Below are 21,588 nucleotides of genomic sequence, written 5' to 3'. Positions count from 1 at the left end.
AATGCTGAGAGGGTTGAGGAGAGGCAAAGGGCTTAGGCACTTAAGTTGCTGACCTGATGCATCTGGCTGACAGGCCAGAGGTAGGTGCTTCCCTCTGCTCGAGATTCTCAGCTGTGAACCTTCTCCTGGATTTAGGTCACCCCTAGTTAGTTGATGGCCTACAGGTTGAAACTGTCTTTTTCTCTGTCTACTAGTCACCCGAGACACCTCTTTCAAGCTCGTCTTTTGTTTCCCTGTGCCACCCCACCTATTAGTGACCTACATCCAGCCCTCCTGCTATGGGCTCTGACAGGTATTGGGTCTTAGGTGTGCTTAGAAGAAGGAGTACCCTGTCTAGTTTAAAAATCTTGCTCTGGAACCTCAAGGGCTTTGGCCTGAGCCTTGCTGCTGCCATCTCCAAGGTACTTAGGCTGCTTTGAAATTTCTGACCAGTGGAAACTTGGGTGCCTGGGGACTTCAGCACTTAGGGGCTCAGGTGGTACCTGAGTGCAGCTTGTAAAATGTCAGTGTTATCACAATGGTGGATTTAGGAGCCTATCTGCCAGTTTAGGCACCTAAATCTCTTTAAAAATCTGACCCAGCTCTTTCACAACATAACAGAGTAAGTCCCATCCACACAGGCTGAAAATGGATTGTGGTATTTTTGTATAAGATGGTAAGGGTGTGACAGAATAAAATATATATTATTTACTGATTACTTCACACTTTAAAATTACAACTCTGTGCCCTAAAACATAGCTGCTAGTGTCTCAGCCTGCCAGTTGTCATTTTGCATGATACCACCATTACATGATGTAATTCTGAGTGACAGCCATGGCACATATTCTTAAAGAATTGAATGGATTGTGGGTGTGATAAATACACAGACTCATACTACAGTCAGAACACTGTCAGTGAGAGAAGCAGTGAACCAAAATGGGTAGGGGAGTTGGCACTTAATTAGTCTCTGGAGTTCTATGAGAAATAAGTTTTGCTGATGCTTTTATTCTTCCATTTCCATCCATGCTCAGTGCAAAAGCCAGGAACTATGTATGTACTGTAGTTAAATACAGGTTAGGCCAGGGGTCGGCAACCTTTCAGCAGTGGTGGGCCGAGTCTTCATTTATTCACTCTAATTTAAGGTTTCGCATGCCAGTAATACATTTTAATGTTTTTAGAAGGTCTCTTTCTGTAAGTCTATAATATATAACTAAACAATTGTTGTATGTAAAGTAAATAAGGTTTTAACATGTTTAAGAAGCTTCATTTAAAATTAAATTAAAACACAGAGCCCCCCGGACTGGTGGCCAGGACCCAGGCAGTGTGAGTGCCACTGAAAATCAGCTTGCGTGCTGCCTTCGGCACCCATGCCATAGCTTGCCTACCCTTGGGTTAGGCTATTATTCTGTGCCTATGTCTATTTATTTGTGTCCAAACAAGAAAATAGTCAGTGCTGGAATCTAAATCCTCCTCATCACTTGGAAGCCATGACAGAATTACTGTACCTCTTTTTTTTTATGGATGGTTAAATAGAGGCACAAAATGAACACATTACATCACCTAAATCAGTAACTAGAGATGGGAGTAGAATCTAGGAGCCCCTATTCCACCTAGTCCTTTACTCAAACGATTTTACCACATGGCTGCAGAAAATATATACACCTCTACCCCGATATAACGTGGTCCTCAGGAGCCAAAAAATCTTACCGTGTTATCGGTGAAACCGCGCTATATTGGGCTAGTGGCGGCAGGGCTCAGCGGTGATTTAAAGAGCCTGGGGCTCCCTGCAGCAGCCAGAGCTCCAAGCCCTTTAAAGTGCCGACAGAGCCCTGTTGCTGGAGCCCTGGGGTAGTGGTAGCAGGGCTCGGGTGTCGATTTAAAGGGCCCGGGGCTCCCTGCAGCAGCCGGAGCCCCGGGCCCTTTAAAGAGCCACCCGAGCCCTGCTGCCGGAGCGCTGGGGTTACCGTGTTGTATGCGAATCCATGTTATAGCAGGTCACATTCTATCTATCTATCGATCTATCGATTTAGGTGTATCTCAGTATGACCATGCCATTTTGTGTGAGAAATTCACTCCTGTTGTGGATTGTAACTGGGGATCTTCCTACACACTTTCATCTGAAGTAAAGCCAATTATAAACACTGATATATTCTCTCAGGTCTCTTGCCACTAGCCAGTGAGACCCTTTCATACTTCAGCCCCAAATGTAACAAAATATTTAACCCCAGGACCACAAACCAAAGCTGTTCCAGTGCAGATCATATACTTAGTAAACAACAGGTGATGTAGCAATTGTGTATATTCTGCATTGGATTTGTCACAAAGGAGTTAGCAAACACACCCCTTCCCCCAGCCTCCACTCCCTCCCGAACAGATTATCTCATAATTTTTTTCAGAGTGGAGTCTGTTTATTTGTAAGCATATAGTTTACATTACACTCTTATGCTTACCAGGGGCCAGATGGCTGGCCCTTACATGGGGAGGGTACAAGTAGCTTCTAACTCAAATGTCTCCCACCATGCAGCGGCCTGCTGTAATTGTGATACCTGCAGTATCCCTCAACCAAGAGGTAGAAGAGTAAACTAATCTCACATGTGCCCAAAGCAGGGGCAGCTCTAGGAATTTGGCCGCCCCAAGCACGGCGGCATGCCGCAGGGGGCGCGCTGCCGGTCCCGCGGCTCCGGGGGACCTCTTGCAGACGTGCCTGCGGAGGGTGCGCTGGGAGGGCGGCAGGCAGCTCCGGCGAACCTTCCGCAGTCATGCCTGCGGGAGGTCCGCTGGTCCCGCGGCTCCGGCGGACCTCCCGCAGGCATGACTGCGGAAGGTCCGCTGGAGCCGCCTGCCGCCCTGCCGGCAAAATGCCGCCCCAAGTGCACGCTTGGCGCGCTGGGGTCTGGAGCCGGCCCTGGCCCAAAATCAGAAATCAGGCCCCCCCAAAATCATAAGATTTTTTTAAAATGTGGTGACACACACAGTATGTCTGTACAGTGAGTTGGGGGTGTGACTTTTCAGCTCAAGGAGACACTCAGATTGAGCAAGTTTGCTAAACATTCAGTGTGGGTGTGGCGGGACAGGCTAGCCGCTCCAAGTACATGCCTAATGCCTTGGACAGGTCTGTACGTGTTGGCTAGTCACTCACGCTGCCACGGCTACTTTAGTGTGTTAGCTCAATCAGAGTTAGCATGTGTATGTCTCCTTAAACTGAGATTTACAGCCCCATGTCAAAGTGTAGACATAGCCACAGTAAGGGAGAGTCCCTGCCATAAAGAGCTTGCAAGCTAAGGCAAAGCATGGTGAAGTTTGGGAAGTGGGAGCCGAAATGGGGACTCACCAAAGTCAGATACCAAAGGCTATCAGACTTCCATTAGATAGAGACACTTTTAACCCCTGCTGATCTTGGCAGAATTCAAACGGGTGACCTACAGGTGAAATGCTCTCTAGCTCATTACCAGTGTACTGAAGCATCCAGTCCCCCATAAGTGCTAATATTACACCTGTGAGAATGCAACTTGCTTTCTGGAAAGATAAGTTTATGAAATCAAGGTCTGATTTATTAACCTAGGCTGGGTCTCTCACTCTTTGGATACAGAGGCACAATCTCCAACACATTGCTCCTGATCTCCAACACATATTCAGTTTGGCACACCCACATCTTACTGGGAGAGCACCCATTAATCAAGTGCAAACAATTTTAAAAGCAACAGTCCAACTATTAACATAAGATCCAAATTCACCCTTAAATACATTTTGCAATATAAAGTCAACCCAACAATTACTCCAGCATCCTTGCATTCATTTGCATATTTTTCTACCCCCACCTGGCCCATCAACAGGGCTTGACCCCAGAACTTTCCACATCACAAACTTTTTCTTCTTCAGGTATAGGAGCAACTGGTGTGGGATAAACATGCTGTTATCCTCTATGTGGCACAGCCCATATAGGGAGCCACAACACCCCCCCCCAATGAGTTATACTAGTATTTGTGAGATAGCAGTGACAGGCTGGGTATCAGGAGCCTGGGTTTCTATTTGTGATTCTGGGAGCTGATTGTGGTGTAGGGGTTACAGACAACATAGCTAAATGTAATAATGTCCCTTGTTGGATCCTGTAGGGAGTGAAGCCAAGACCTCTTGATGTAAAACAATGAGCCTCTATCTCTTCAGCTATAGAACCGGTTCTCTTAGCTCAGAAATATTAGAAGAGTTGTACATTTCTCTATGTGCTCTAGCTGCTAGAGAGGGACATGGAGCCACACTGTGCTGGTGTCAATTGCACAAGCCCCTAATTTGACATGTTTCTTCTGAAAGACTGTGTAGCCTGGTAGTTGAGATTGGGCTCAGTTATATTAGACCCATGGATTCCAGTTCCAGCTCTGCTTTGTGCAAGCTCTCAATTATCTTATCTGTGAATATGATGAATAATAATTACCTCCACGGTATGAAACCTGGGCTCAAAATAAGAGCTGTGAAGGGCACAGAAATATCAACGGCAGTTCATTTCCAGTCAGCGGAAGAGCTGGGACTAGCACATATGGCCTTGCTGTTTAGTGTGGCTTCTATGACGCTATAGGGCACCATGGGGGTATTGCTCACTGCTTCTAAAAATCACATGAAGGCTGCAGCCTTTTGCGTCATCACACGCTGTCTTGCATTAGGGGCCAAATCACATTACCTGCAGCAAATTCATGAGGGTCGGCCACACTGTGGTCTGGCTTAACTATAGCAGAGTCACAATGTCCCTGAAGTGTCCCTAACCTCTGTTTGCCAGATGCTGGGAATGGGCCACATGGGATGGAGCATTTGAGGATTACCCATTCCGTTCATTCCCTCTGAAGCACCTGGCTCTGGCCACTGTTGGAAGACAGGATACTCGGCTAGATGGACCCAGTATGGCCGTTCCTATGTTCATAGTGGACAGTTGCTGGCATCTATAGGCTACTGATGTTTTCACCTAAATTTCTTCATAGTTAACTGTTTAATTATTTGGACTGCCACTGCGAGTACTTCTACACTGCCCTGTGGTTGTAGCGTGGACTGGCATGCCCACACTAACTTTAACCTAGCTAACGTGGCTAAAAATATCAGTGAAGAAGTGATGGAAAAGGTTCCACAGGGGCTGTATAAGCCTCCTAGGGCTCCTGGGAACATACTAGTGTTACTAGCTCACACTGAAGCCTGTGTAACTGTGTCTTCACTGCTATTATTGTTCAAACTAGCTAGATTAAAGCTAGCACAGGTATGTTTACACAAGCTGCAATGTAGACATACTCTGAGAAGGCTGTGCTGCTTACTGAAACAAAAATATACAAAGCACCTGGTTGCTGACTTAATTATTAAAATATGTGCTTTTGGTTGAAGAGAACTTTTATAAGAAGACTATATAAAGATATAGTTGGAACTATGGAATTAAGTTGTGTGAAAAAACACAATAAAGATATAGTTGGAACTATGGAATTAAGTTGTGTGAAAAAACAAGATGCTCTCAATGTGTATGTAAGGGCACAGAAAAGAACTATGTGATGCTATATCATGTTATTTGAGAATGTGCGTTCATGAATTAGACTGTATCATATTACATATGCACAAAGGAGCACAGCAAAGGATCTGCATGCAACCTGACATTTTCTGGTTTTTTGAGTGCTTAACCATGCAAACTAAATAATCACGTAATGGATGCTTTATTATAGCATATATATATACAGATGTGTATATTTCTATTTATCTGCATTATGTAGCTTAGAATTTTGATTATTGAAACAATTTTGCTAGGATGTCATGGGTTCAGGTAATTATGCATGCCCTTTTATGTTTTCATAGCTGGCAAATGGAAGGTGTCTGTCCTCACCAGTGATATGCCATCTGCAGGAACCAGCTCACAGGTTTATATTACATTGTATGGGGATTACAGTAGTTCAGGGCCTATCTTTCTGTATGGAGAAGAAGGGGAACTGTTTCAGAGGGGCAATGAAGACATCTTCACTGTAAGTAATAAACATTCAGTATATTTTCTTTATTGTCCATAGTGGCCTACCAGATTACATAAAATGTGTAAAGCTATGTGATAAAAGGGACAGTCAGTTTTTTTACCATAGACCAGGAAACAAGTAATACTACTGTTAAATACAGAGCTAAACCTAATTGTTTTTCTTAAATGCCAATTAAGTTCAGTATATTTCATTAAGAAATATCAACTATTGTATATAGAACCAAATAACTAACTGCAAAGGATAGAGAAGCCAAACATTTGGGTTCATTTTTAAGATCTTAAAGCTGAAATGAAGTAGTAGGGCTTAGTAGTTGGGGGTTGGACTAGATGACCTCCTGAGGTCCCTTCCAACCCTGAGATTCTATGATTCTATGAGATGGAAGTTAGGTGCCTAAACAGCTTTGAAGATTAGGACCTTAGTTTCTCTCTGCTTCAGTTCCCCATCTGTAAAATGGGAATAATGATATTTCCCTATCTTCCAGAGGTGATTAAAGACTGTGAGACGCTCAAATAGTACAGTAATGGGGGACCATAGAAGTATCTATGATGGATATTTTAACACAAAACCATCTGCACAAAAACATGATAGACATGAAAAAGAACAGGAGTACCTGTGGCACCTTAGAGACTAACACATTTATTTGAGCATAAGCTTTTCGAAAGCTTATGCTCAAATAAATTTGTTAGTCTCTAAGGTGCCACAGGTACTCCTGTTCTTTTTGCGGATACAGACTAACACGGCTGCTACTCTGAAACCTGTCATAATAGACATGAACTCTGAGTGTGTCTAGGGGATCTGGAGGAAAAAGAAAATGGCAATAGTACAATAGCAGCCAAATTATTAACACAAAAGCAAATTTCATTCACTAGCGATGGCTCCAGAGATAGTCTTATTGTGGTTGATGAGCTTCAGAAGCGCTGGAAGATGCCGCCAACGATGCTCCAGGGGAGCAGGTGGATTAGGGTTGCCTTACAACAAAAGCAAACACAGTTCCTCTTCCCTGTCTTTGTCCCCCCCGCCGCCATTTCTCTCCTGCATCTGAGTTTCATCGTGTGAACAACGTTTTTATCACCCTCTGGCCTAGTCTTGCCTTGGGCTCTCTCTGTTTGACTGTCATGCAAGCAGAGGGGAAGAGAAGGGAAGCCATGCATTTATCCTTGTGTATCTCTGTGCAGGAAGTTCTTTATTGTTTATTTCTCAAAGTCCAGGGGAGTTAGCATCCAATGGTTTGCTTCACATGCATCTCTGAAGTGTAAGTGAACTCAGAAGATGAGCTGTCCAGACTGCTGTGTTGGGAGAAAAGCAGTTCCAGTGAGTGGACTAAATCATGAGAAAACTCATACCGCAGAGGATGAGAGATGCCTATTAGTTCCAAAGCCCAAATGATGATCTCTCTATCAGTTCACACGTTGCTGCTTGACTGACTTGCATGCAAAGTTGGTGCACTGAGATCACTGAAGCCATGTTTAGAGTTGGAAGCATGCATCCAGCACTCCCAAGAACTAATCTTATTCCAAACACAGTCTTACAAGATAATCAAAGTAGACCATTTTGTATCAAGAGACGCTGTATTTTAAACACAACACAATGCCTGATTGTTACTGTTCTCCAGGAAACAGTTTTTAAAACAGGAATGTAACATACGAGTGATACCTACTGAACTAATTGTTCGTTGGAATTTTTCTTTTAAGGAGCTACATGCAATTTATCTCTTTATTTCCTTTATAGATTGACACTGGAGACATAGGAGAGCTCTATAAAATACGCATAGGACACAATAATTCTGGAGAATCCCCCTCTTGGCACTGTGAAGAGGTGAGAACCCTGAGCAAGTGTTTTATCTTGTTGTGTCCAAATGAGCAAAATAATAATAAAAAATCCTGGGAGAAGTATTTCAGTGAGACACTGATGCTTATTGCATCACCGAGAAACCTATTTATTGTCGATTGTTCTTGTGAGGAGTTTATGGCAACCCAAGAGCCATATTGCTAAGGTTTCCTTTTCAGTTTCTAAGGAGAAAGGATGTCCAGTGAATATTTATGATCCTTCTAAATTACAAGTTATATACTGAGTATTTCCATGGTTTATACAAGGTGTGGTATGTAGCATAGGTAGTATGCTAGTTCTCTTTCCAACCCTTACTGAGACAAGGTGTGGTCAGTGTGCCCCAGGAAATGGGACAGAGGTCTGGGTGTAAGGAGACCTGGTTTCTATTCCCAGGTTTGCCAGTCACCTACTGTGTGACCTTGAACAAGTCATTTCACCTCTTTGTGCCTCAGTTTTCTCATCTATTAACCTCCTTTAGCACGTTGAGAGCTACAGATGAAAAGAGCTTATTATAATTCATGTTTGAGGGCAGATTCAGAGTGGTACCAATAGTTGCAGTTCCATTGAAGTAAACCTAGTTACAATCTTGTACACCAGGTCCATGTCTGGGCAGCATTCTTTGACCACATTTCCCTAGTACCTGCATGCCTGGATGCAGAAGTTGTATAACTACTAGGTTGTCAGGGAGTCCAGATGGTTCCTTAGTTTCTGCCCTAGGAACTATGGGACACCTCTTCTAGCTCAGTAGCTGACAGTCAGAGTCAAAGTGTTTCCCAACTCCTGTTGGGTTTTGGACAGCCTGAAGTTTCCTATCTGCCAGAAGACTCTTTAAGGATTGCGGAAGGCAGGAGCTCATAATGGAGGAGAGCAGCCATTCCATGCCCCCCACCCAAACACTAGAAAAGGTTCGGGGGCAGGCCACCAGCCCTTCTTAAACTATATTTGGGGGAGGGGGTTACTAGAAGAGGGGAGCAGCTGTGATCCAGGGAATGGTAATTTATATACTTATTTACTTATTATTTATTTGGGTCGCATATAATCTGACCCACTAAATGAATCTGCAGATGTTGGCCCTCCACCAGCCTCTATGAACAGACCCTGCAAGGTCCGCATTCTGTGTGCTGCATCTATTTAAATCGAGAAACTGAACTCAGGCAAAAAAGGAAAGAAAAGAAGCTTGGGCTCTTTCTTTCCTCCTCGCCTTGCCTCCACGTATGCAAGCTGGTAGATCTTAATTAAAATCAATGGCATTTCAGTGTACACTGTTGAGTCTTGGCTCACAACGTCTGTTTTGTCTACTTACCTGGGCTCATCTGAAATAAAAACAGCTGCATCAAGACCTGAAACCACCACAGGTTTTAGGCAGCAATCCATCAGCAAGGGCTCAATCATTCCATCTGCTGTGCAGCTTTGGCGGGAGGGGCTAAAGGAGCCGAATATCTTCTACAAAGAGCCCCACATTTTGTGCAGTAGAGTTAACACAGCATGGTCCTTCACTGCAACGGAATCTGGGGAGAGGGACACAGCGCAGTCAGTAGTCTGGGGAGACAAACTGGTCAGCGCTATCTCCTGGGGAATCCATGCATTCTCCTGCAGATGTGAAATCAAGAGATCACGCTGTATTACTTTTGTGCTACAAATGTTCAGTAATGAGCTACGCTGCTGGGCAGCCCCACAGAAGTGCTAGCCCTCCATGCATAAACCCCTACATCTGTGGCTTTCCGTATGGATCTCCCGGTGTTAAGATGGTTTGAGGTCTGTTCATGACTACAAACACCTCTCTCAAGCGTGGTGCGACCTCGCTCACGTGCAGTAAGTGTTCCCCTCCCACATGTTTTTCCACAGGAGATAACAATAGGCTTTGGGTTTGCCAGTTTTCTTCAAGCAAGATGAGAGAGTTTGGTTCACCAGCGTTTGTGGTGAACCTCTTGCAGTTACTTCCTTTTAAACATAGTATTCCAGCCCTGAAAGAGTGGGCAGCAGTAAGACTTTCCAATAACTGGGATTCTCTTATATTACAATTAAAGGGACATGTCAGACTAAACCGTGTGAAGCAGCAGTTGGATGAGCCCAGGAGAGTGGGGAGTGGGCTTTATGTCACCTTCGCACTTCCTTAATCTTAGGTTGGCCGGGGGATGCTGAGCTGCTGGTGCTACTCTAATATATGGCAGCCTTGGCCAGCTGCCTTTGGGAGGGTCTGCAGCTCAGAATAGTCAGAGCACAAAACACTGATTGCTTCCCTTCCACTCCTGGCGCCCCTTCCCTATTATGGCTCTATATCAGTGGCTGCATAGGAGGGTAGCATAGGACTGCATAGGACATTCCCGCACCACTTCTGCACAGGGACTATCCCCCAGGGAGGCCTTCATGGCTCCATTATGGCACCAGAGTTGCAAACGGGCCAGAGCAAGAGCCAGGATCTGGCCCTTCATCTTAATTCCAGATGTTGAAATAACATCTGCTAGCACAGAACGCTGCATCTATGTGGAGCCCCACTGATGCTAGTAGGACTTGGGAGAGGCTGAGAGATCTGCCCCAGCAGAACCAACTTCAGGATTGGAGTCTAAGTGGCTTAAACAAATGATAATTGTCATTGGTATTATAGGTGCAATTGCAGAACCTTTACACAGGAGAACAGTTTTCTCTCCCTGCCCACCGATGGCTGGCTCAGGACCAGGATGATGGTGAAATCTGTCGGGAGCTTCCTGTTTTGCGACGGGGCCAGCCTGTTCTTCCAGGTAGGCGAAATAATGCATCAGGCAATTCAAGTCACAGACACACACCTGTAGAATTCAATGGATTGTTTTTTATCCATTACCTATTACTGTTTGACAGCTGCAATGCTTTTCTCTGGTCTTTTTCCTTGTGAAGGCTGGGCATGCACAGCTCCTAAGCTGGAGATGTAACAGGGAGGTGACCTGCAATGTCTTTGATCAAATGTCTTGAATTTCAAAAATCCTTTAGACTTAGGGTCATCTCATTGAGGTTTTACAGATAAGGGAAGCCCTGTTTAATTTCCAGCTGGAAACTCGAAAAATGGTGAATAAACCTCACAAGGTTTTTTTGTTTGTTTTTTTACTTATAAAAAAGATCAGGAAACAAAAAACATATGTAACCATCACGTACAAACCGCAAACACTACTAGGAATATCATGGGAATTGCATTTTTGTAAATGTGTCATGTATTTGACTAATATAATTGCTATTTTCTTTCCTTTTCTGTTACCTGTGGATGCTGCATAGACCACACTCGTACAGAGCTGTTTTCATGGGTGTTTGGAGCAAAGCTAAACAATACGTTAAAATGTTCATAAATTTAAGTGGACCTGCTGCTGACTCCAGATGTAGACTGGGGAAGTGGGAAATGGGTGACATGGAGGACCAGGAGTTCCGAAGGTGGCATGTTGAAGGGCAATTATTGTCCTAATTTAAAATGCTCTCAACCATAGGCTGTCGACTGCCCAAAGTCCATAGATAATGTTCTTGATCTAAAAATAAAACAAAGAAGGGAAGATGGCAGTACCTAGAGGACAGAGTTAAGGTTGTTTTGGATGTCTGAACAATGTAATTCTATACTTTCAGCTGTTTTCTTTTCTTTTATATTTAATCTTAATTTTGAGTTATCTGTTTTTTTAATGTGTCTGCCTTTTTTCTTCAGATTTACAGCTGCATAAATATAACCCATAAGTTACTATTCCCATTCTTAACTACAGTTTAACAGTATTTTGCCTGGGAGTTTTATTTTATGTCATATTACATATTTTGTGTTAAACACTCAAAGATGTTACAGTTTTCATTGATAGCCCTTCCCTTCTCTCCCAAATTTACAAAGTGATTAAAGAAGATTCCCCATCAAATGCAAGAAAGGAATAATCTACTATTATTATTGCCTGAAGCACTGAAATATTAAAGCAGTGAAGTATTCTTTGATGCCATAAAGTGGAGACAATGGTGCTAGAATTTATTTTTTAACCAGTGCTTTTAAAGGGTTCATAGATTCTAGGACTGGAAGGGACCTCGAGAGGTCATTGAGTCCAGTCCCCTGCCCTCATGGCAGGACCAAATACTGTCTAGACCATCCCTGATAGACATTTATCTAACCTACTCTTAAATATCTCCAGAGATGGAGATTCTACAACCTCCCTAGGCAATTTATTCCAGTGTTTAACCACCCTGACAGTTAGGAACTTTTTCCTAATGTTCAATCTAAACCTCCCTTGCTGCAGTTGCCCATTGCTTCTTGTTCTGTCCTTAGAGGCTAAGGTGAACAAGTTTTCTCCCTCCTCCTGATGACACCCTTTTAGATACCTGAAAACTGCTATCATGTCCCCTCTGTCTTCTCTTTTCCAAACTAAACAAACCCAATTCTTTCAGCCTTCCTTCATAGGTCATGTTCTCTAGACCTTTAATCATTCTTGTTGCTCTTCTCTGGACCCTCTCCAATTTCTCCACATCTTTCCTGAAATGCAGAACTGGACACAATACTCCAATTGAGGCCTAACCAGTGCAGAGTAGAGCGGAAGAATGACTTCTTGTGTCTTGCTCACAACACACCTGTTAATGCATCCCAGAATCACATTTGCTTTTTTTGCAACAGCATCACACTGTTGACTCATATTTAGCTTGTGATCCACTATAACCCCTAGATCCCTTTCTGCCATTGTCAAGGTTCCTTCCCCACTCTGAACTTTAGGGTACAGATGTGAGGGACCTGCATGAGAAGCTCTAAGCTCAATTAACCGCTTAGATCTGGTCTGGCTGCCATCACTCACAAGCACTACTTCTCTTCCCTGGGTAGCCTTGAGAGACTTCACCAATTTCCTGGTGAACACAGATCCAAACCCCTTGGATCTTAAAACAAGGAGAAATTAACCATCCCCCCTCCTTTCTCCCACCAACTCCTGGTGGATCCAGATCCAACCCCCTTGGATCTAAAAACAAGGAAAAATCAATCCGGTTATTTAAAAAAGGCTTTTAATTAAAGAAAAGAAAGGTAAAGAAAACCCTCTGGGAGAGATAAGCATACCAGCTACTCCCACAGACAACAGATTCCAAACACAGAGGATGTTCTCCTGGGCAAAACCTTAGTTACACCAAAAAAATTACCCAAATGCCCAATTTGATTCTTCCTCTAATTGCACAAGACAGGTTACAAAGAAATAAACATAAACCTATTTATTCCTTTCTAAAGCTTACTACTCTGATAAGAGGCTGGTTCCTTGATCTTTATTTCTCTGGCTGAAACTGAAACTGACTAAACAAAGGAAACTTCCCTCCTTCCTTTTGAAACATCTTGTTCCCCCATTGGTTCCTCTGGTCAGGTGTCAGCTAGGCTAGGTGAACTTCTTAACCCTTTACAGGCAAAAGAGGCATTAACCCTTAACTATCTGTTTATGACAGCCATACTCCTTCCTAGACAGTCTCTTCCCATTTTGTATGTGTGAAACTGATTTTTTCTTCCTAAGTGGAGCACTTTGCATTTGTCTTTGTTAAACTTCATCCTGTTGATGCCTGCTGTCTGGAATATTTGTGATCTGACTGCTTATCTTGATGCTAATCTTGGATTTACTTTGTTTACTTTTCTGCTTTATAATGACTGTAAGTGGTGCTGTAGGACAAAAATATACTGTTGTGCATTTAGAGCTGATTTTCAATTTGCATTCGCCTCTGGGAATACCAACCTGCAGTAAACAGCATGCACACAAAATCAAAACAAGTTTGTGTGTCATTTTACTTAATATTAAATGGAATTTTTTATGAAATGAAAAGTACATGATAGCTGATCCTTGATACAGATGTATTTGCATGTATAGTCACTCTGCTTTACAACTGGATATTGCTATAACTATAGTAGTGTTTGTAATGTAAAAAACCCGTCTTCTTTTACTGTCAGTGACTGTATATGAGGTGCACGTCACAACAGGAGAGCTGTGGAATGCCGGAACAGAAGCTGATGCCTATATTTCCATTCATGGTGAAGAAGGCGACACAGGCTCCAGACAGCTACTTAGGTCGAAGAATCCTAGGAAATTTCTAAAAGGACAAGTGAGTGACAAGAAGCATACTTCCCGATCCATTTGTCTGTCCTTTCTAGATCTCTACCTTGTAAGATCTGAGGCTGTTACAGGCCAAGGTGGGAGTGGGACTTACACTAGCAAAGATCACTGCTAGACTGCAAAGTTAATAGAAAACCTGCACAATTAAGCCAAAATTATTTTTTAAACATTTGCATTGATATGTGGGGGAAAATTATAATCCATAATAATTATTGTGTAGGTAAAGTGCATACTGTTTTTTAAAATGTCTTAATTATTTAAATAATATATTTGGAGAGAAGAAATAACTTCAGTAAAATACATATTTTACTATATTCTGATATTAAGTTATGTTACAATTTGTGATTGTTTTGTTAACTAAACTTTGGGCTAGTTTCTGCTATCCTCACTCTAGTAGTTGCATTGATTTGAATAGGACTAACACACATAAGCAAAGTGATCAGGATTAGCTCTTTAGTCATAATTGTTGGTCCTGGAAACCAGCTTTGCTTGTCTGCTTTGATATTATCATACATTTTTTCATAGATCATATCGGGATGCTCATACTTCATAGAAGAGTTTCACAGGTTTTATACCGTGGGTTTTATGGGTCCTATCGGATGGGGAGTTCTTTTAGAGATTTAATTGCACTTTTCTTGGCTGGTTTGCAGACTGACCTCTTCCTACTTGAAGCTGTGCATCTTGGAAATTTGTACAAGACTGTTGTAGGACACAATGGACTTGGATCAGGTGAGAAATCGCTACATATAGTACCTGAATACTGACCGCAGCTTTCTGTGAAATTACAGTAGGTATTTGTAAAATATTCATATGAAATAATGTGACCAAGGTATTTTATAGGGGAAGGCAAAGGGTTCCAAGAATACCAGTCATTAAAATGAAAAGGTTACATTTTGGTACCATCACAAATTCCAAATAATCATCCTTAACCTCTATTATAGTCCAAATAATTGTATTAAAAAGTTACTTTTAAATAAAGAGTACTGAACATTATAGTTCTGTCATTTGAAAAATTGAATTTGTTTGTCTTTTCTGCACTTTGAATATTTCATTGTACAGTCTATATTCTGTATGTCTTCTGGAGATGGACTATCGCTGTAAATGAAATGTATTAGCATCATTATTATTTAAATTGCAGTAGTGCCTGACAGTCCCAACCAGGGATTTGAGGGCCATTGTGCTAGGTAGTGTACACACACAGTTAATGGAAATATGGGCTATGAACCAAATTGCCTATGATCCCAAGACTTGGATTTATTTGACCCTGAATACCAAACACTGTAGCAGATCAATGCTAGACAGTCTGGGCCACGGAGTCTAGTAGAGGTATCAATTTATTCTGTCTTGATATTTTAGATACAGGCAGTAATACAGTTACCCTCCCCATTACCCATCCCTCTACTCAGCCCTCCAATGTGTACAAGGTGTCACTCATTGCTAGATCATCCCACATTAATCCACTTGTGGAGGATATCCCAACCCCTCTCCATATGGAAGGGGAGAAGTGGCACTTCTGTCAGTTTCTCTTGTTCATTAGCCTTGCACGGATGCCCCTGGATTGGAACTTAGCAAGTGAAGAGTGCGGTGACCTCCTGGGGGAGGAAGAGGTGGAGCAGGTTAGATGAGATGTCTCTTTCCACAGTACTATTCCCTCTTTGTTCCCAGATTTTCACATGGAAATCCAGGAAAATCATGACTGGGAGCTGTGATATTTTGCTCGGGATCCCTTCTGTGGCTTCTTCTAAGCTGCTGAGAAAGGACCCACTTAATGATTACATAGTTGTTATTGAACCAGGCTGTTAAATGGAAGGGAGACCACAAGAAAGTAGCCTCCCAGCAATTCCTTTTCCTAAGGATAAATCCCTAAGAACCACAGGGTTAGAAGGGAAAATGGCTCAAGAAAAACCCTATGTTGGGAAAATCCTTGAGTTTTCCACTCCTCCAGACAACCTGCTATAGGTTTTTCAGTGGCAGTCTTTATTATGCAACCTCCTATAATAAGAGACCACACCATTATGATTAATTATTTATTATTAATTATTATTCTTATTATTTGTTTTATCTTTTTGTATTACACTAATGCCTAGAAACCCCAGACTAAATCAGGGCCCCATTGTGTTAAGCCCTGTACAGAAACATCGTGAGACATTCCCTGCTGTAGACATTCCCTTGCAATCTAAGTAGACAAGTTGGACAAACGAGTGGAAGACAAAGGAAGTGTCTCCAGATCTATTGAATGCAGTCTTGCAGTCTTAATCCACTTTTATTGGAAGACCCACTTCCTCTAAGCAATTGATTTTTTTAATTAATCATTTGGATGGTTGCTCATGGTAGGTTTGACTGTATCTTAAAAAAATCTCCATTTTTGCATGAACTCCATTCTCATCAACTCTTCCTCTGCAGTAGCGTCTCTCAGGCAGATGCCTGCTATCCTCTGACGTTTCTGCACATTATAACATGGGTCTCTGTTGTGGAGTTTGGCAATGATGAAACAGCCATGTGCCAAGATCAGTAGTGTCAAACAATCAATTTTCTTCATTCTGCTTTGAGCCAGTCAATCCCTTGCTGGCAGTATGGGCCTCTCAGATTGGTTAATGATTAAACTGTCAGCTTCCTGGATTTCTGAAATATTCCATGGAGTTACACTGTCTCTCACAATGCGTACTCATCAAGGGAATATTGCCATGGACTTCCCAGAAATGGATAGTACCTCTGTTGGCAATGATAATTAATGTTTTAAAAAATTGGAGGCAGTGTTATTGCTAAATTGTATCCAAAATATGGATATGTTCAGCTTTATTGATAATTTGACCAAAATATTAAAGACTTAAAAAGACAGAAAATATCTTCTCAAATACATAAATTAAATGCTTTAAATGAGAGGGATAAGGGGCCGTGCTAGCCTGCAACAATCCACTTTTAATGCCTCTGGTACTTCTAGCACATGTGACTATAAATGAAGAGTTTTTGAAGTGAATCTTTCTTTCCTTACAATAGCTAGTACTGTGATGAGGAGGTCTGTCCCCCTAAGGGTAGTGGTGCCTGGGCTCAGCCTACCTCCACCATGTGGAAGGGCCCTTTAAGATTTTGGGAGGTCTGGTATGCAAGGACCTAGTTGATATTGGTCAAGAGGAAGTGGTCTTGGGTATAAGTAGTGTTTGAGAGGAAATCCTGTTACTGTTTCTTTAAGGGCCCAGGACCAGGAGTCTAGTAGAGCAGGTGTGGCAAAGGTTCACTTTCTCCCAGCCCACTGGGATGAGCTTTAGAAAGGGGAGCAGCTCCTCCTTAATAGCAAGAAGGCCTGCCTGCTGAACCCAAGGACTAATTGGGGAAGAGGGGCCAGCTGAAGGAGAAGCTGGCTAAGGACCTACAGGTCCTAAGTTACAATCCCAGCTCCAAGAAGGAGAGCTGGCTGGGGGACTCCTCTCTTGAGGGAGTGACTCTTTGAATTACAACCCAGCTCCAAGAATGGGACTTAGGGTGATGGAGGGGGGAGCTCCTGAACAGGGGCAAGAAAAACCTGCCAGGACGGTTATATGGATCCAGAGAGCACATGAACGTGAGTGACTAAAATGGTGAGTTACACTTTGTGGAAATAATTAATAAACCAGACCCCTCAGGAAGAGATTATGTGCTTTGACCTAATCTGGTCTGGTAATTGCCTGCAAGAGTCTGAGTGGGAGCTATGAGCAGTACACGTGCAGGCTCATGAGGGGTTGCTCTGAAAGCATTCAACCCTGACAAGGACCCTAACGTAATTACAGGAAAATGATGAGCACTACTATATATCAGGGAGTGACTCCTTGCACAGTGCTAATGTTATATTCATTTGTGTTTAAAAGTTACTGGGTCTGATTCTGATCTGACTTAAACTGGTTTGACATTGATATAGCTCTGTGAATTCAGTGGAGTTTGCCTTGATTTAAGCTGGTGTAACTTAAATCAGAATCTGGCCAAATATATGAGTGTGTGTGTGCGTGTGTGCACGCACACATACACACACAGAGTAAATTTTCATTTTAGGATGTACTTTGTTTTTATTTTGTTCATAGGAAATGGATGGTTTCTGGAGAAGATTGTAGTCAAGGATCCTGTCACAGACCTGGATTATTCTTTTCCTTGTCACAGGTTGGTGGTGTTTTCAAATGGGTTATATTGTAATAACAACTAGTTCGTGGCTTCTCCAGTCAGGGGTGATTTGTGAAGTGCTTGTCCCCTGGGAATCAAATTGATGATCCAACTCCTTTTACATACTTTAACAAACAGTCATAAGATGGTAATGTCTGGTCACTTCCCACCCGGGATACATTTAACCATTGACTGAGCATTGAAACATTCTATATAAGGCGTCTCCACCCCACACCTGCTACAACATTCAGCAGCTGCTGGCTGGCACATCCCCCTCATCTGACATTTTGGATCTGACATCAGCTGATCCACCTCTCCCTATATCCAAGGCAACACTTTCCAGTTGAGTGGGTTGCTCTCTCTCTAAGGGTAATTCTGCACCATTGACAATATCACAGGCATTTACTTCAGTGGACTTAGCATCAGGCTTTAGGTTCTCATGATATGGCTATCACTGAGGTGTATCTGAGCGAATGGTCCTTCCCCAGTCCACCCCAAACCTGTCACTGAGCAGCAGCAGAACTTGAAGCAATCCCAATTTCCCTGCTGCTTCCCCTGTGGTCTCTTCTGTTCTGAATCTGCTACTCCCATGCTTGTTTCTAATTTTATCTACTATCAATTAATTCACAAATAGCTTATGGAAAGTGATATTAATAAAAATCAGTAGAAATATTAGGAATTAGTAAAGTCCAGTCACGTATGAATCGAGCTACAACTTGCCAATGGCAGCTCAATTCTGTGTCCTTCTTTCACTTCTACAAGTGAATAAATAAGTGCGGAAGACAGCTCTGAGTGATTGATGTGCACCCTGAAATTGATTTGTGTGCGCGTGTGGGCTTTCTGCCCATCTGATACAGCACCTCCTCTTAGCGTGACCTAATTTTGATTCAGTATTGTAGGTGAGATGAACTGCTACAGAGAGAGCTTGAAATATAATGCTAGCTTCATAAATAATTCAGGGACAGAAAAATCCTGTGTGTGTTTGAAGGGCTTGATACACCTCTCACTGACATCACTTTTACAATGGTTCAACTCCTTTGATTTTAACTGAGTTAGCTCTAATTTATGCAGTGTAAGTGAGAAGAAAATAAAGCCTTTTTTACTTTTAATGGCACAGTTTACACCTGTACGGGTTGGGGGTGGGTAGGATCGTGTTGCCTGCAAGAAATTTGCTTCATGAGAGATGATTTTAGGAGTCTGTTAAAGCTAGGCTCCCTGAAGTAGCCTTTTGGGGGCAGACAGTGTGGTCAGTGGATCTGCTATTACTGATCCCTAACATTGGATCACTAGTTGAGATCCCCAGGTAGTCAGGCTGGCTTGAGCCTTTAGGCTCTGATCAAGAAAAAGCACTTAAGCACACATATAGCTTTAAAAAAGTGAGCAGTCCCACTGAAGTCAATGGAAACTTTCACCTGCTTAAAGTTAAGCACATGCTTAACTGCTTTGCTGGTTCAGGGCCTCAGTGCACAAAATATTATAATGTAATGTGTAAATATTGTGACAAAAATATTGCTGGGTTTGAGATCAAAACAATATCATCAGAATGGGTTCTGTTTTTCTCCAAAGGTGGCTAGATCAAGGGGAAGAGGATGGTAAAATTGTAAGAGAACTAAATGTCACTGACACTACCACCTTCTCCGCAAGTAAGCATAAAACAATGCAAAAGAGAGTCCCTTGTCACTGTGACTGTGTCAAAGAATGGCCAGGATACTGTGTAAACTGATCACATTCTCCCTATCTCTGCAGGGCAAGAGCTGGAACTCAAGAGAGCGGAAAACGTAAAGACTTTTTCTCTTTTCAAAAATTGATTTGACAGTATACAAAGTCTGTTCTGGGGAAAATCAGGTCAATAGTTTTTCTGTATGTGACATTTTCTTCCCGTATCTTCTCATAAGGGCTCTTTTCTTCCTTCTTTTAAAAATATAACTAGTGGGCTGCTGAAAGATGGAAGTTTCAGAAAGGCAACACTCTTCAGTTCTACAACAGGCTCACCCGTGGTTTCATACGCCTCAGTCCAGATGGCACAGTTGATGCACTTGGTGACAAGAAGGACAAATATGGTAAAATATTTGCCAGATGGGGATGTGTGGGTGAACAGCATGAGGAAGGAGGGCATCATCAGATCATTGAGGGTGTCGTGTATAAGATTCAAAATTAATTCTAACAGGAGCAGAGGATGGCAACTATGAATGTTCTTACTCTTGAACGCATTTACAACGATTAATGGTAAAAGCCACTTGGTTTTGTTGTAAAAGAACATCTCACAATGGCGTCCCATTATTAAATAGAATCTAGTTCTCACGTGCTGGTTTAGTGATCCAGAATGCAAACCTCCATGGTGAGTGTGGTAAAACCCTCTCAACAACTGGGGCAGATACTGTCCCAGCCACCAGCTCCAAATGCTTCCTCCTCTCTACCAGCATCACTTCCATCTTATCTGGGTGAGCTTCAACCAACTCACTCCCATTCAAGCCTCAGCTCTCTCTGACAAGGAGAAAGTACTGTGTTACAAGGGTTTGAGAAAATGAGGTTAAAAGCTTGTTGTCATCTACATTATGGCGGTGCAACCCAAAGTGTCTCAGGTCTTTCCTGAGTGGCCTCACCTATGCTCTGAATAGAAGGGATGACAGAACAGAACATTGAAGGACATACTTGAGAGAGCCTTCAAGGCAATGAGCAAATTCCCAGCAATTACCCGTGGGATGTCTCTGAGAAATCGGGGCAGAAAACCCCCATATGAATAACTCCTCAAGTAATCTTCTCCATGCAGGACAGTCCACAGGTAGATCAATAAAATCTGATAGGCATGGAATACAGGTTTCACTTTATTTTTGTAAAGATCCCTTTTTAGTTGTCATGGTTGCTCTTGGAGTGCAATTATTCAGTGACTCAGAATGTTGAATTAATCAAATCATTAAGTATTGCCTTAAATTTCAGGGCATTCCAAATCCCTAAATGCAGTTACCCAGCATGAGAATGTCCTGGAAATCCTACAGGGAGTTTCATTTTATGATTATAAACTGTGAACTACTGGGTAAACCTCCAAACCAACCTCCTTATATGAATCAGGACTCCTAGTCTGCACTGAGGCAATAAGGAAATCTGTTCAATTTTTAACACTATGACTTTGATTGATGGATTGTGTTTGATTCAATTCCACATGGCACCACAGAGCTCATAATCATTTTGCATGCAGAATCCAAATTTACACTGCTGTCTGCTTCACTGCGGACTGCTGCACTTTCCTTCATGTGTATACGTGGACTTCTGTATGGAAGTTTTTAAACATATAAGCACATTAAATTTATAGCACTTTCTGTACATTTAATTTTACATATTAGAAGTAAAATCATCATGTATGTCATTTTCAGTGAGTAGTATTTTCAGTCTCCGTGTAATTGTGCAGGTACCACAACTGCACACACAGTTACTGCAAGTGGCCATGTAAATAGAGCACGCCACTAGCACAACTGTGATGTCAAATGTAGGCACACATCTACTTACACTTCTTGGCATGAAGAACACGTCTCTACCCCTCAACATTTCCCTTGAACGTTTGTTTGGGTTAAACGCATGCACATTACTTTACCAGGGCACTGAGACTAGCTCTG

The 21,588-nt window shown here is 42.4% G+C and overlaps 1 protein-coding gene across 1 annotated transcript in view; it reads left to right on the top strand.

Moving 5' to 3' along the window:
- The window catches only part of RP1 (RP1 axonemal microtubule associated), a 200,837-nt gene that overhangs the window by 76,239 nt on the left and 103,010 nt on the right, over positions 1-21,588 (top strand). Inside the window, exons 5-13 of the mRNA XM_045004065.1 lie at positions 5,797-5,960; positions 7,695-7,781; positions 10,399-10,531; positions 13,687-13,838; positions 14,500-14,578; positions 17,902-17,977; positions 19,544-19,620; positions 19,724-19,755; positions 19,908-20,037. Coding sequence (XP_044860000.1) covers positions 5,797-5,960; positions 7,695-7,781; positions 10,399-10,531; positions 13,687-13,838; positions 14,500-14,578; positions 17,902-17,977; positions 19,544-19,620; positions 19,724-19,755; positions 19,908-20,037 — 930 coding nt within the window. The remainder of the gene's footprint in view (positions 1-5,796; positions 5,961-7,694; positions 7,782-10,398; positions 10,532-13,686; positions 13,839-14,499; positions 14,579-17,901; positions 17,978-19,543; positions 19,621-19,723; positions 19,756-19,907; positions 20,038-21,588) is intronic.

Source organism: Mauremys mutica, chromosome 2, assembly GCF_020497125.1.
Source record: "Mauremys mutica isolate MM-2020 ecotype Southern chromosome 2, ASM2049712v1, whole genome shotgun sequence".
Lineage (NCBI taxonomy): Eukaryota > Metazoa > Chordata > Testudines > Geoemydidae > Mauremys > Mauremys mutica.
This window is presented reverse-complemented; position numbering and strand designations above follow the sequence as displayed.